Genomic DNA, 15,244 nt, shown 5'->3' with positions numbered 1-15,244 from the left:
GCTTTTGCATTAAAATTTTCATTTTCCATGGTACTTACTACATGTTGTATGAAATTCATTGTTAAAGGATTTTTTTATTTTTAAATAGGCAAAATCATGATTTTCATACAAACATGAGATGAACACATCTAAAAAATATTACTAAACTGATTAATAAGAGAACCAGTAAGAAGTTAAAAGTAGTTCAAAGGAAAATTCAAAGTACCATTCTTATTTAGGATCAAGAATGCTGAAATGTATTTACAGGTTGACACAAAACTGGCTTTTTCCATTTGACATGTGGGAAATCATTCCTCCTTTCACTGGACAGAATCTGTTTGCTTATGTATAGACAAGAATCCTTTGCATTGCTCTCAGTTATCTACAACTTACATTTCTAAAATAGCTCAAAGATCATAAAGGGTACAAACCCTGTAGAAAATCAGATAACTAGGAAGGGTGCACATTACACAATGCCAATTTAAAAATATAGGTATTTTTATTGACTTCAGAGAGGAAGAAAGAGAGAGAAATATCAATGATGAGAGAGAATTATTCATCGGCTACCTCCTGCATGCCCCACACTGGGAATTGAGCCCTCAACCCGGGCATATGCCCTGACTGGGGATTGAGCCATGGCTTTCTGGTTCATAGGTCAACGCTCAACCACTGAGCCATGCTAACCGGGCCACAATATTAGTTTTTTCATTGAAGATGCCCAGTGATCTTTTTGGTTCATTTCAAAGTCTTTTACAGTTTTCTCCATCATAAAAGGACAAAAAAATGGGTCTGTATTCTGGTTTTTTACAACAAGGCAATGTCTGTTAGTCTTAGGGTCTTACTGTTATTCCTTGTAAATAAAATAAGTTTTTAAAATAAAAGACAATCAAGTTATTCTTAAGTGGATGTTTTCTGGTATTTTAATCAGCATTAGAACACTTCCTCAGATTAGTGTTTGAAGTTTGGACAAATAGTTAAACTGTAGCTTCAAATGGTTAGGTAGTAAGTTCTGTAAGACTACCTCCTCCATGCCACCCACCAGGGATTGAGCCCGAAACCGGGGCATGTACCCTTGACAGGGAAGCGAACTGGCAACCTCCTGGTGCACAGGATTACACCCAACCAACTGAGCCAAACCAGCCAGGGCTTTCTTTTACTGTTTTGAAAAAGTGTTCCCTATTTTGGGGTAAAACTTACCTTTTCATTTTGCCTTGATAGGACACTGGCTGATACCCTATTTCTTTCATTTCTTTATTGCCAAACTTCTCAATTGAGTAGTTAAGGGGTTTGGCCTCCACTTTTTCATCACCTGCTCTTACAGTAAACTGCATTCTGATATACTGTAATTCTCCCCTGAATCTGAAACAGCAGCACTCTCCCACTCAATCTCCCATAAAGTTTAGAATGTACTAGTGGTAGGCATTCAATGAATATTAGTTGGATAATGAATGAAATAGAAGCTTTAAAAGACTATCACTGAGCTCTAGCTGGTTTGACTCAGTAGATAGAGAATCAGCCTGTGGACTGAAGGGTTCCAAGTTCGATTCCAGTCAAGGGCACATAACCAAGGTTGCGGGCTCAATCCCCAGTGGTGGGCGTGCTAGAGGCAGCCGAACAATGATTCTCATCATTGATGTTTCTATCTTTCTCTCCCTCTCCCTTCCTCTCTGAAATCAATAGCATATATATATATATATATATATATATATATATATATATATATAGACTATCACTGAGAGCTATCTAATACTTTCAATCATTGGATTTAAAGAAATCTGATAAGAGCCCTGGCTGGGTGGCTCAATTGGTTGAAGCATTGTCCCATACACCAAAAGGTTGCGGGTTCGATTCCCAGTCAGGGTGCATACCTAGATTGCAGGTTTGATCCCTAGTCGGAGCACCTACAGGAGGCAACTGATCGATGTTTCTCTTTCACATCGATGTCTCTCTCTCTCTCTCTCTCTCTCTCTCTCTCTCTCTCTTAAATCAATAAAAACATACCCTTTGGTGAAGATTAAAATAAAAACAGAAACAAAACAAAACTTAAAAAAAGAAAAGAAGAGCCCTAACTGGTTTGGCTCAGTGGTTGGAGTGTCAGGGTCACGGGTTCAATTTCCGGTCAAGGGCACGTATCTGGGTTGCAGGTTCCCCAGCCCGGGTAGGGGCAAGTGCTGGAGGCAACTAATTGATGTGTCTCTCTCACTTCCATGTCTCCTTCCCTCCCTCCCTCCTTCCCTTTCTCCCTCTCTTCTACTCTCTCTGGAAATCAATGGAAAAAATGTCCTTGGATAAGGATTTAAAAAGAAAAGAAGAAAAACAATTGTTGCTTGAAGCAACAATTGTTTTTCTTCAGGGTTAAAAATGTATAAAAGTATGTTATGTGTAATTATTCTGTAATGCCATAAATGATAATGCAAAACAAATAATATGGTGGCCTGGGAGGCTGCCTTGTATTTGAAACATGCTTTCTATCATGCATTGACTGTATGCATTTTGTTATGCACATTTCATTTGTTCAATAAGGTGTGTAAGACACCTTTCTAGATGAAATGCGTGTGCCACACTTTGCACTACTCATAACATAATGATAACCTCAAGACTATCAGGAGAAATATTTAAATTTCCATTTTATGAAGAACCAAATTATTAGTTATGCTTTTTTAAAAAAATTACCAGTTTACATAATTAATCAGGGTGCATTTTAAGTTCCAACTTTTTTTGTTTATTGTATAATGCATCATTTGAAAATACCAAGGAAATAATCCTTTTGTTTTTAATGATGCATGAGTGGAAGTAATGCTAGTTGGCAGTATTTGATTGTAAGAAATCAATAAAGTAATTGTGTTTAAAAAATAATAATAAGAAGAAAAGAAGAAATCTGATAAGAAACTATTATACCTAAATTCAGTCTAACTGGATGCTTTTGTATAATGTGAGTTTTGGTGTGTGTTTTTGTTGTTGTTGTTTTTTTGAGAAGCCCATGGTTTGTATCAGATTCTGGAAAGAAATTTAATATACGTTGTTTTAGAGAAAGTTTAACTGTCTCAAGGAAAATTTTTTAGCTAAAGTATCTTTTCTGTTTTTCCTATCAAGAGAACTCAGACCATTCTTTTCCCAGTTCAGTGATACTCAGACCTTGGTTCTTGAACCCCATGTAGGCCTTTTAGCAGCTGTCTTCTTCTAAGACCTCCATTGTTTTAACCAGATTATGCCACGATAGGGTAATAACCATGCTGCCTTTGGTTAATGGTAACTAATATGGCACCAAAGGTATATTCTTTTAAAAACAGCAGTTCCAGCTTTGATCAATTGATTTCTCTTTAGTCATTTTAACAAGTAGCCTTAATAGTTAATATTTTTGCTTTAGCTGTCTAGTAGATAGTATTAATTTGCCAAAAGTTGTTACAAGTTTTCTTTGATTATAGTAGAAGTCTTTTTATCTATTGCTATTCTATCTTATATAATTTATTGTTAATTGAAAAGGTTGGTTAAAGCAGGAGATTAAAATGATACATACACACCATAAGCATTTTATTTCAGCTTAAAACAAATAAATATACATTCATTCACCAACCTTATGATGTATTAAGTATGCGCCTGCTGATTAGAGTTCTTCATCTTTTTGGCATTAATTACATCCTGTGATGCATTGCTTGAAACTTCCAATTACAGTTTTTCTAAGTGGAGTGAGAGCTCTTAGTTACTTGAAACAATGAGTATAAGCTCCTCCTGGATTTTTTAATTTGCCCTAAGCTTATTTATGTGTCTTACCACACTTCAATTGAGGACAGTTTATTTATTTATTTTTAATTGAATATATTGGGGTGAAGTTGGTTAATAAAATTATACAGGACCATGCTCTAACCACTTTACCATACTGGCCAGGACAAGGCTCTTACTCTCTCTTTTTATTTTTAAAGTTTTTTGTATTTTTTTTTAATCTTCAACTGAGGGTATTTTTCCATTGATTTTTAGAGAGAGTGGAAGAGAGAGGGAAAGACAGAGAGACATCGATGTGAGAAAAACACATCAATTCATTGCCTTCTGTACGTGCTCCGACCAGGGCCCAGGCCTGGGAGGAGCCTGCAACCTAGTTTCGTGCCCTTGACCAGAATCAAACCTGGGACCCTTCAGTCCACAGGCCGGCACTCTCTCTGTCCACTGAGCCAAACCGGCCAGGGCTTTATTCTATTTTTGTTAATTATCAACCGAGGATGTTTTTTCATTGATTTTTAGAGAGTAGAAGAGAGAGGGAGAGACAAAAAGAGAAACATTGATTGGTTGCCTTCCGCACTCGCCCCCGACCTGGGCCAGGGATCAAGCCTGCAACTGAGATACATGCCCTTGACCAGAATCAAACCCAGGACCCTTCAGTCTGAGGACTGACTCTATCCACTGAACCAAACCCACTAAGGCAAGGCTCTTGCTCTTGATGGATTAAAAAAAAAACTTTCCCCAGGCTATCTACTCATCCCTTCATTCTCCTTCCACATTGGAAAGTATTTCATATAAGGTTACTTTTATTTTCTTTTATTCTTGGGTTGCGTTTTATGATATGTTTTTTTCTGCCAGGTGCCACGTATAAGTTCTGTAATCCTTATCATGCTTTTTAAACCCAGAAATCTTAGGCATGTATTTTTAAAATGTTCAGTAATGTGGAAAAAATAGCATTTGTATCTTTTTTTTAAAGAATATGTTTTATTGATTTTTTACAGAGAGGAAGAGGATAGAGAGTTAGAAACATCGAAGAGAGAGAAACACTGATCAGCTGCCTCCTGCACCCCCCCCACTGGGGATGTGCCCTCAACCAAGGCACATGCCCTTGACCGGAACCGAACCTGGGACCCTTTAGTCCGCAGGCCGACACTCTATCCACTGGTTAGGGCAGCATTTGTATCTTTATAATTTACTAGAGGTCTGATGCATGAAATTCGTGCAAGGGGCTCGGCCTTTGCAGCCGCGGTGGCTTGCCTTGGTCCTCACAGCCCTGGCTTCATCTGGAAGGTCGTCCGGCTGTCCAGTCTAATTAGCATATTTTGCTTTTATTATTATAGATAGATGCTTCCTGCAGTATGGACTAGTCCAAATTTTGATGTTTTGGTTTTCCTTATTAAAATTCCTTTGTGGCCCTGGCTGGTTTAGCTCAGTGGATAGAGCGTCGGCCTGTGGACTGAAGGGTCCCGGGTTCGATTCTGGTCAAGGGCACATGCCCAGACTTTGGGCTTGATCCCCAGTAGGGAGTATGCAGGAGGCAGCCAATCAACGATTCTCTCTTATTGATGTTTCCACCTCTCTCTCCCTCTCCCTTCCTCTCTGAAATCAATAATAATATATTTAAAAAATAAAATAAAATTCCTTTGTGTGCTTCCCATTCACCCCGAACCCCAAGTTTCTTGCAGCTGTATTTGAGCTGGGAAACCTGAGGAGAGGTTAGAAATAGGAAATTCTAAAGAAAGAAAAAAGACCCTTGATTTGGACAGGAAGAGCAGGTAGCAAGGAAGATCTTAGGGAGTGATGAGATAATATTTTCGTTTGTGAAGCAGAGATTGGGATAATATTTTTGAGATAGATACAAAATATAAGATGACTAAGAGAACATGCTTTCTGAAATAAGAAGATGGTTTGATTCTAAGATTAAAGTTTCTAAAAGAGCAAATAGCCATACTAGAGGCCCAGTTCACAAAATTCATATATGGGTAGGGTCCCTGGTGGTCAGAGCACATCATAGCGAGCGATCGAACTAGTTGGTCAAACTCCCTAGGGGACACTTTGCATATTAGGCTTTTATATGTATAGATTTTTTAGAGTACTTTTCCTCTAATCACTAGTTTTGTTTAGAAAAAATACAAAACAAAACCTGTGGATATCTCTTAGAAATTTTGTACAAATAGCTATTACTATAACTGTAAATATGTGTATTTTTCCTCCCTCTAGAATCATCCTGGAGAGACATGAATGTCTGCAATGATATTTCCTGACAAGAAGATAATAGAAGGAAAGGAGATCACCAGTTAGCAGAATTTCAAATGACCAGGATTTTGTATTTAACACTTCCAACTGCAGACTTCTCTTGCCTACCTTTAAATCAGAGATAACTACAATCAGAACCCAGACAAGGCAAAAGAATTCTTTTCTTCTATATCTTTTGAGATAAAAGAAATTGCAATGTCTAGGAAACAAAACCAGAAGGGTAAGAGTATATATGGGCATAAATTATTAAAAGCATAGTTGTGGAGTAATGATCACCATTTATATCTGTATTTTCAAAAAACATTCTCTTAATATGTTTTGAATGGTTTTACTTTCCCTCTGTACAGTACTACTGTTAGTTACAACTTTTATCATGACAAATTAATTTTAGAAGAGTACAGAACATTCATAACTTTATCTGTTATCTCATTAACTAAGTATCTGTAGATATTATTTTACAGCTTCGTGTATTACTACTTTGGAATTCATATAACAGTTGCTTTTATCTTAAAAACCTAATAAATTGGAGTATACTTGCAGGATAGCCAAATGCCTCTTGAAAATGTACTTTTTGGAGAGTGAACATATGTTAGGGGAAATGCTAGGAGATAATTTACTGCAGGATATTCTGTATCCTTTGATTTGATGTTTCATTGGAGATAGGCAATGAAACAAGAGAAAATGCTTCTAGATTTTGATTCGTTCTTTAGCTTTTCTTCTGGGATCATTACTCTAGTTTCTTGTCAAAAGTAAAATATAAGGTGCAAAGAGTCAAGAAATATCAAGAATAGTTATAAGTAGGGGAAGCACAACAGGACTGTATAAAATCACTTTTCCATTTCCTAGAATAGCTCCAAAAAGGTTAAGGGACAAATTTAACAATAGCACTAGAACTCACAACTGGAATATATTTATTAAGGGAATGACCATAGCTATTCTACCTTCCCTCCCCCTCATTCAATTTAATTTCCAACTTAATGTTCTTTAATTGAAAACAAAGCTGTAGATACAGATCTCACATTAAATATGAAAAAAAAATGCTTTTAAACTTAATTCTGACATTGCAGTTAAAAACCTCATTATAAGAACAATATATCAAAGCTCCTTTTGGTCTTGAGAACTGTTGTTTCATTGTATAGTAAATCAATATCAAGAAAATCTGGGCTCTAAGGAACTGTTTAGATTCCTAAAGAAGCTGAACTGTTCTATGGAATGGGATTCATCAACTGAAAAGTTTTTATAACCTTTTTCTTTCTTCTTCAGACTTTAATTTCATCATAATTCAGTTTGCTTTTCCCCCAGTTATGCTTGAAACACTGATATCTGTTTTCCTTCTGCAAATGAGAAACATTATAGTAAAAATAGGATTCCAAACTTTAAAATAAAAGGTTAGCATTTAATTTTTCCTAAAGAGTTAACTTTAGCAGATTGCTTTGACCTCTAAAAACCTAGTCTTTATTTCATGTCTGTGTTTTGCTAGAGTTATAAAAATGTCTTGATTACTATAGCTTTATAGTATTCTTGAAATCAGGTAACATCAGTTCTTCAACATCATTCTCCTTCAGTATTATGTTAGCTATTCTGGATCTTTTGTCTTTCCATATTAACTTGAGAACCAGTTTGTCAATATCCACAAAATAAATTACTGGGGATTTTGATTGGGATTGCTTTTACTATATATTAAATATACTCGAGACCCGATGCATGGATTCATGCAAACGGTGGGGTCCCTCGGCCTGGCCTGCAGGGATTGGGCCGAAATCGGCTCTCTGACATCCCTCGAGGGGTCCCGGATTGTGAGAGGGTGGTTCTTGGGTGACGCACACTGGAATCCACACTGGAATCTACCTCCTTCCTCTCTGGCTCCTGGTGACGCACCCGAGACCCGCAGCTCCTGCATCGAGCGTCTGCCCCCTGGTGGTCAGTGTGCATCATAGCTACTGATCTAACGGTCAGACGGTCGCTTAGGCTTTTAAATAGCTGGTGTGTGTGTGTGTGTAATTTCAGAGAGGAAGAAAGAGAGAAACATCAGTGATGAGAGAGAATCATTGATTGGCTGTCTCCTGCATGCCCCCTACTGGGGATCAAGCCCACAACCAGGGCATGTGCCCTGACCAGGAATCAGTGAGCTCCTAATTCATAGGTCAGTGCTCAATCATAAACCACACTAGCTGGGTTTGGGATTGCTTTTAATCTACATACCAAGTTGGCAAGAACTGACATCTTGATAATATTGAATCTTCCTATTCACAAACATAGAATGTCATTCTATTTATTTAGTTCTTTTCTTTCTTCAGAGTTTTGTAGTTTTCCTCATATAGGTCTTATGCATACTTTGTTAGATTTATACCCAAGTATTTTTGGGGTGTTAAAGAAAATGGTATTGTGTTTTTTATTTTAAATTCCACATATTCATTGCTGTTACAGTGATGGAGTTTTGTATATTAACCTTGTATCCTGCAAAGTTGATATAATCATTATTCGTTCCAGAAGTTTTAAATAACATTTATTTTTTAAGTTTATTATTGACATTTAAAAAATTTGTTGTTTTTTTACTTTCAGAGAGAGAGGAAAGAAGAAGGAGAGAGAGAGAGAGAGAAACATCAATCGGCCCCCACCGGGGATCGAGCCTGGGCATGTGCCCTGACTGGGAATCTAACTGGTGACCTCTTGGTGCACAGGATGATGCTCAATCAGTGAGTCATACCAGCCGGGCTATTGAAATTTTAAGCTTATCAAAAATAGAATAGTATGGCCCTGACTGGTTTGTCTCAGTGAATAGAGCGTCGGCCTGCAGACTGAAGGGTCCCAGGTTTGATTCTGGTCAAGGGCATGTACCTTGGTTGCGGGCACATCCCCAGTAGGAGGTGTGCAGGCAGCTGATCGATATTTCTCTCTCATCGATGTTTCTAACTCTCTATCCCTCTCCCTTCCTCTCTGTAAAAAATCAATAAAATATATTTTAAAAAAATAGAATAGTATGGTGCACTCACCAATAACCATAATCCAGGTCCAGTAATTAACAATACATGGCCAGTCTTTTTTGTGCATACTTTAACCCCCAGTGGATTATTGTTATTATTATTTTTGTTTGTTTGTAAATCCTCATCCGAGGATATCCCTCCATTTATTTTTATTTATTTATTTTTTTATATATATTTTATTGATTTTTTACAGAGAGGAAGGGAGAGAGATAGAGAGTTAGAAACATCAATCAGCTGCCTCCTACACATCCCCCACTGGGTATGTGCCCGCAACCAAGGTACATGCCCTTGACCGGAATCGAACCTGGGACCCTTGAGTCCACAGGCTGACACTCTATCCACCGAGCCAAACCTGTTAGGGCCCTCCATTTATTTTTAGGGAGAGTTGAAGAGAAAGGGAAAGACAGAGAGAAACATTGATGTGAGAGAAATACATCAATTGGTTGCCTCCTGCATGAGCCCCGACCAGGCCCAAGCTGGGGAGGATCCTGCAACCAAGGTACGTGCCTTTGACTAGAATCAAACCCAGGGCTCTTTGGTCCTCAGGCCGACGCTCTATCCAACTGAGCCAAATGGGCTAGGGCTATTATTATTTTTAATGTTCAAGGATCTCTGAACTTTTTTATTGGCCTTCTGCCCTCCTCACCCTCCCACCCCCCCGCCAAGGAGTACCCCAGAACTTTGGTGTCATTGACCTTAGCTACCACTTTGCTATCCACAGTCCTACGGCTGGTGGTCTTTTGAATGGATTGCATGGAGTTGCTGTTGTCCAGGCCATCACCAAGATGGAAGTCCTCCCCTTCTTCGAGCAGGCAGTGGTAGGTGGCGATCTCAGCTTCCAGCTTGACCTTGATGTTCAGCAGGGCCTTGTACTCTTGGACCTGGCACTTTCCCTCTGCCCAGGTCTGGGGCAGCTTTGACTCCAGCTGCAGCAGGATCCCATTGAGCTGCTCCATCTGCATGGCATAGCTCATCTCCACCTCCCACAGGCTGTTCTCCAAGCTGGCCTTCAGATTTTTCATGGAGTCCAAGTTAATCTCCAAGGACTGGACTGTACATCTCAGCCCCATGAGTGTTATCTCAGGAGCTCCTATCTCAGCAGTCTGTGAGGTGCTCTCCTCTGTGACCAATAATTGTCTAGCTGGGTCCAGTACTTGTCTAGCTCCCCTTCTTTCCTCAGAGTCAGCTCGTCATACTGGGCCCAGATGTCCGCCATGATCTTGCTGAGGTCCTGAGACTTGGGAGACTTCCCGGTCAACACAGAGTTGGCAGTCTGATTTGGTAGAATATTTACTTCCTCCTCGTGCTTCTTCTTCATGAAGAGCAGGTCCTCCTTGAAAGCCTTGCTCTCTATCACCAGCTGCAGCCAAGTGATATTGATGTCATCAGTGACCTTATCGAGCCCATTGATGTCACTCTCCATAGACTAGCGCATGACCAGCTCTGTCTCATACTTGACTCTGAAGTCAGCAGCAGCAGGACAGGCATCATCAGTCAGCAGAACAATGTGGGCTTTGTCCACAGAACTTTGAAAAAATCTGAGCCCTCAGGTCCTCAGAGGTCTTTGGAAATAATGACCCCAGTCTCTGACCTGGGGTCCCTTCTTCTCCAGGTGTTCCTGAATTTGATCTCCAGGCTTCTCACCCTCTCGAGGTAGGAGGCCAGGCCATCATTCAGGCATTGCATAGTCTTCTCACTCTGGATGCTCCCTATGCCCAACAGACCCCAACCATCCCTGCAGGCAGGCCCCCAGACCTTCAGCTGTCCCACATACTGGTGGAGTGGGACACAGAGATCCAGGAGCCCCTGCCACCTTCATACCTGATAGATGCTGACTGTGCTGCTGGTTGCCCGGGCCTGGTCACTGGGCAACTGCACTGAGTCCAGGGTCCAGTAGTTTGTGGAGAAGCTGGAGTGGGTGCTGAAGCTCAGGTTGTTCAGGAAAGAAGGCAAGAAGCTGAGACTCTGGGTTAGCCACCCCCCAGTGGATTATTTTGAAGCAAGTTTCTGACATCTCAGGGAAAGACTTTTTTTTTTTAATCCTCACCTGAGGATATGTTTTTACTGATTTTTTTTTTTTTCAAGAGGGAGAGAAACATCAATGTTGAAGAGAAATGTCAATCTGTTGCCTCCTGTATGCACCTCAACTGTGGGTTGAACCTGCAACCTAGATATGTGCCCTAACCGGGAATTGAACCCGCAACTTTTTGGAGTACGGGATGATGCTTGAGCCACCTGGCCATGGCTCAGGGACTTTTTAAATAGACATAAAAAGCACTAATCAGAAAGAAAAAGAATATCACTGCATTATTACATTAAAATTAAGAACTTCTGTTCATCAAAAGGCACAGTTAAGAGAATGGGAGAAGAAATTTGCATCATTTTTAAAGAACAGGGAACTACTATAGACACGTAAGAAAAAGATAATTCTGCCTTCTAACTCTGGGCAATAGTAGGCATCCCAGAAAAAAAGAATATCAAAATGGCTAATAACATGTAAAGGCACTCAGTATTTTTTGTTGTTGTTAATCCTCACCTGAGGATATTTTTTCCATTGATTTTTAGAGTGGAAGGGGTAGGGGGGGAGAGAAAAACATGGATGTGAGAGAGACACATCAATTGGATGCCTCCCACATGTGCCCCCTATTGGGCCTGGGGATCAAACCTGCAAGCTAGGTACATGCCCTTGATTAGGAATTGAGCCCATGACCCTTTGGGTGTGAGGGCCAACATTTAACCACTGAGCAACACCAGCCAGGGAGGCACACAGTCTCTTTAGAAATGAGTGAAATGCAAATTGAAATGATAATGGGATGTGGCTCAGTTGGTTGGAGTGTCTGGTGCACCAAAAGGTTGCAGGTTTGATTCCCAGTCACATGCATACCTATGTGTGGGCTCTATCCCTGTCCCTGCCAATCAGGACAATGTGAGAGGCAACCGATTGCTGTTTCTCTCTCACATCAATTCTTCTATCTCTCTCCCCCTCTCTCTCATTCTCCCCCCGCTTTCCCCCCTCTCTAAAAACATCAATGAGCATGTCTTCGGGTGAGAATAAAAAAAAAAAAAGATTAATAATACCAAGAGAGTATTTGGAGCAATAGAAACTTTTAAAAAACTGCTAGTGGAAGTTTAAATTGGTATTTTGAAAAATTGTTTGACATTATGTACTAAAGTTGAAGATATACATACCCTATGACTGGGTTGTATTTCTGGGTATATTTGGTAGAAAGACATTCCCAGTTATGTGAGGAGATTGTACAAGAGTATTCAAAACAGCGTTATTTGTATTGGCCAGAAACTAGAAGCAACCCAGTTTCCCACTATCAGAATAAACAATGGCATAATCATACAATGAAATATTATTAAGCAAGAAAAATGAACAAATTATTTACTTATAAGAACATGCATGAATTTTACAAACACAATGTTGAACAAAACAAGCCATGCATCAAAATTAAATACATGTGGAGTTAGTCCTTTTTAGACAAAAGCAAAGCTATGCCATAATACTTAGCTATGTGTTTTTAGTTGATAGCAACTATAAAGAAAGGAAGTTTAGTTACCTTTGGTGAATGGGAGGAGCTAAAGGACCGGGGCACATGAGGAGACTTCTGGGGTACTAGAAATGTTTTCTTTCTTAGCCTGATTAGTAGTATTTGGGTATTTATTTCGTGCTAAATTAGCAAGCTGAGATACTTTATGTGTGTATGCACTGTAAATGTTATATTTCACAATAAAATTATTTAAAGAGAAGATATTTCCTTAGAACAGAATGGGCTTAAATAAGTGTGTTATTTAAGTGTAGCGAGTTTCCTACCTTCACAAGTATAACACTTAAAAGCTAAGGTTTGCCTGGCCGGTGTGGCTCAGTTGTTGAGCATCGACCTGTGAACCAGGAGGTCACGGTTCAAGTCCTGGTCAGGGCACATGCCCGGGTTGCGGGCTCTATCCCCAGTGTGGGTCAGGCAGCCAATCAATGATTCTCTCTCATCATTGATGTTTCTATTTCTCTCCCTCTTCCTTCTTCTCTGAAATCAAGAAAAATATATTCTTAAAAAAGAAAAAGAAGCTAGGATTCACCTTGTGATAATTAAAACAACTATTTGGAAATAGAAATATTTATAATTAAAATAGGTTATTGATCCATAAGTCAATTTAAGAAAGAAGAAGCTAATAGATTTAATTCTTATTTGCATGATGTTAATGAGTGAAGAGTAAGATTTTGCAGTGCTGTGGTTTTATGAGAAGGATGTTTTTGTTGGAGACAGAAGCATGTGATTTTTAGAATTGACTTGTTCATTTCTGTACTTCCCCCCTCATTATTTAGAGAATACTTTATTAATTTCTGTAATCAAACCCATGTGGATTAAGACCTTATATATTTAATACTGTGCGAACTGCATTTCTGTACTTTGAAGCAAGGGGATAGGATGGGGTGGAGAGGGATGACATTGACTATTTGACAGGGCTAGAAGGAACATCCAGAGCAAAGTCTTTTACAATGATAAGAAAATATCTCATCCCTAACCGGTTTGGCTCAGTGGATAGAGCATCTGCCTGCGGACTCAAAGGTCCCAGGTTTGATTCCGGTCAAGGGCATGTACCTTGGTTTGGGCACATCCCCAGTAGGGGGCGTGCAGGAGGCAGCTGATAGATGTTTCTCTTTCATCGATGTTTCTAACTATCTCTTTCCCTTCCTTTCTGTAAAAAATCAATAAAATATATTTTTAAAAAAATAAAATATCTCACATCTATCATACAGTTTTAAAAAGATGATTTCCGCTAAAACCGGTTTGGCTCAGTGGATGGAGCGTCGGCCTGCGGACTGAAAGGTCCCAGGTTCCGGTCAAGGGCATGTACCTTGGTTGTGGGCACGTCCCCAGTGGGGGGTGTGCAGGAGGCAGCTGATCGATGTTTCTAGCTCTCTATCCCTCTACCTTCCTCTCTGTAAAAAATCAATAAAGTTGCCAAAACCGGTTTGGCTCAGTGGATAGAGCGTTGGTCTGCGGACTGAAAGGTCCCAGGTTCGATTCCGGTCAAGGGCATGTACATTGGTTGCGGGCACATCCCTGGTAGGGGGTGTGCAAGAGGCAGCTGGTCGATGTTTCTCTCTCATCGATGTTTCTAGCTCTCTGTCCCTCTCCTTTCCTCTCTGTAAAAAGTCAATAAAATATATTTTAAAAAAAAATCAATAAAGTCAATAAAATAAAATAAAAAGATGATTTCCTCACTCTCCTTCAGATTCTCAAAAATTCTACCATTAGTCTGTACTAATCTTAGTAAATGAAGATTTGTTTGACTTTTTTTTTTTTTTTTACTTTTTTTGGAGGTGGTGGTAGTAATCCTCACTCGAGGATATTTTTTCCATTGATTTTCAGAGATAGTGGAAGTGGGGGGAGAGACAGAAAGAGAGAAGCATCAATGTAAGAGAGACACATTGATTGGCTACCTTCCGCACTCGGATTGAGTCTGCAACTGAGGTACGAGTACCCTTAACTGAAATCGAACCCAGGACCCTTCAGTCCATCGGCCGACACTCTCACCATTGAGCCAAACCATCTAGGGCTGTTTGACTTTTAAATATTACAATTCTTAAATATTTTAATTTTTTTTTTTGACTTAGGGAATTGAGTTTTCTGGAATAGCTGGTAGAATTCTTGAGAATATGAAGGACAGAGAGGAGTAGGAAATAATTTTTTTAAAAAATGTGTGTTCAGTTCACCTAATCCATCTAAGCTCAGAAGTATGCCATAAGTTGCAATAACATCCAAGAATAACAATCTCATAAAGTAGAAGATCCCATTAAATAGAGAAGTGCAAGGGAAATTTAAAAATGAGGGTTTGACTTGTGAGAGAGACTGAAATAGGCCCTTAGTAGCTGAAAGTATATTTTTCTTCAGACTTAATTGACCAGCTCACACAGAGGCATTTTATAAGACGTGATTTATTTGCAGACTGATTATCTGGCTTTTAGATCATTCATGTTTCTTGATTTCTTTCCTCCCCTCTGTTTTTATTGGCTGTCCATCTTTTAGCCACATCATAATTTATTTTTACCTTTCCCTAAAGAAAAGGAGAGATTAACAAGTAGAAAGGTAAAACTCAAATCAGTCCTTCTCATTACTTGGAAATAAATAAAGACTTAACGACATATTTTAATTTTTATTCGATTTTAGTGCCCCTTTCCTTAAAAAAAGCCTGAATGTTGGCTGTAAATAGATAGCAAAATAATCCTCATATGGCTTCATAATTTTCAAAGTAACTTTGAATTCATGTAATCCCTGGGACTACATACAAAGTTTTTTTACAAA

General features: G+C 39.2%; 1 protein-coding gene across 2 annotated transcripts in view; it reads left to right on the top strand.

The window, feature by feature from the left end:
• Window positions 1-15,244, top strand: part of SPATS2 (spermatogenesis associated serine rich 2) — a 98,058-nt gene that overhangs the window by 30,783 nt on the left and 52,031 nt on the right. The window contains exon 2 of one of the 2 annotated variants that reach the window (XM_054719106.1): window positions 5,914-6,169. The exons of the other annotated variant lie outside the window; for it this stretch is intronic. Within the exon in view, the coding sequence (XP_054575081.1) occupies window positions 6,145-6,169 (25 nt within the window). The 5' untranslated portion in view covers window positions 5,914-6,144. The remainder of the gene's footprint in view (window positions 1-5,913; window positions 6,170-15,244) is intronic. 2 annotated transcript variants of the gene reach the window in all.

This window comes from Eptesicus fuscus, chromosome 7, assembly GCF_027574615.1.
Source record: "Eptesicus fuscus isolate TK198812 chromosome 7, DD_ASM_mEF_20220401, whole genome shotgun sequence".
NCBI lineage: Eukaryota > Metazoa > Chordata > Mammalia > Chiroptera > Vespertilionidae > Eptesicus > Eptesicus fuscus.
Note: the sequence above shows the minus strand (reverse complement) of the source record. Positions and strands in the feature narration are given on the sequence as shown.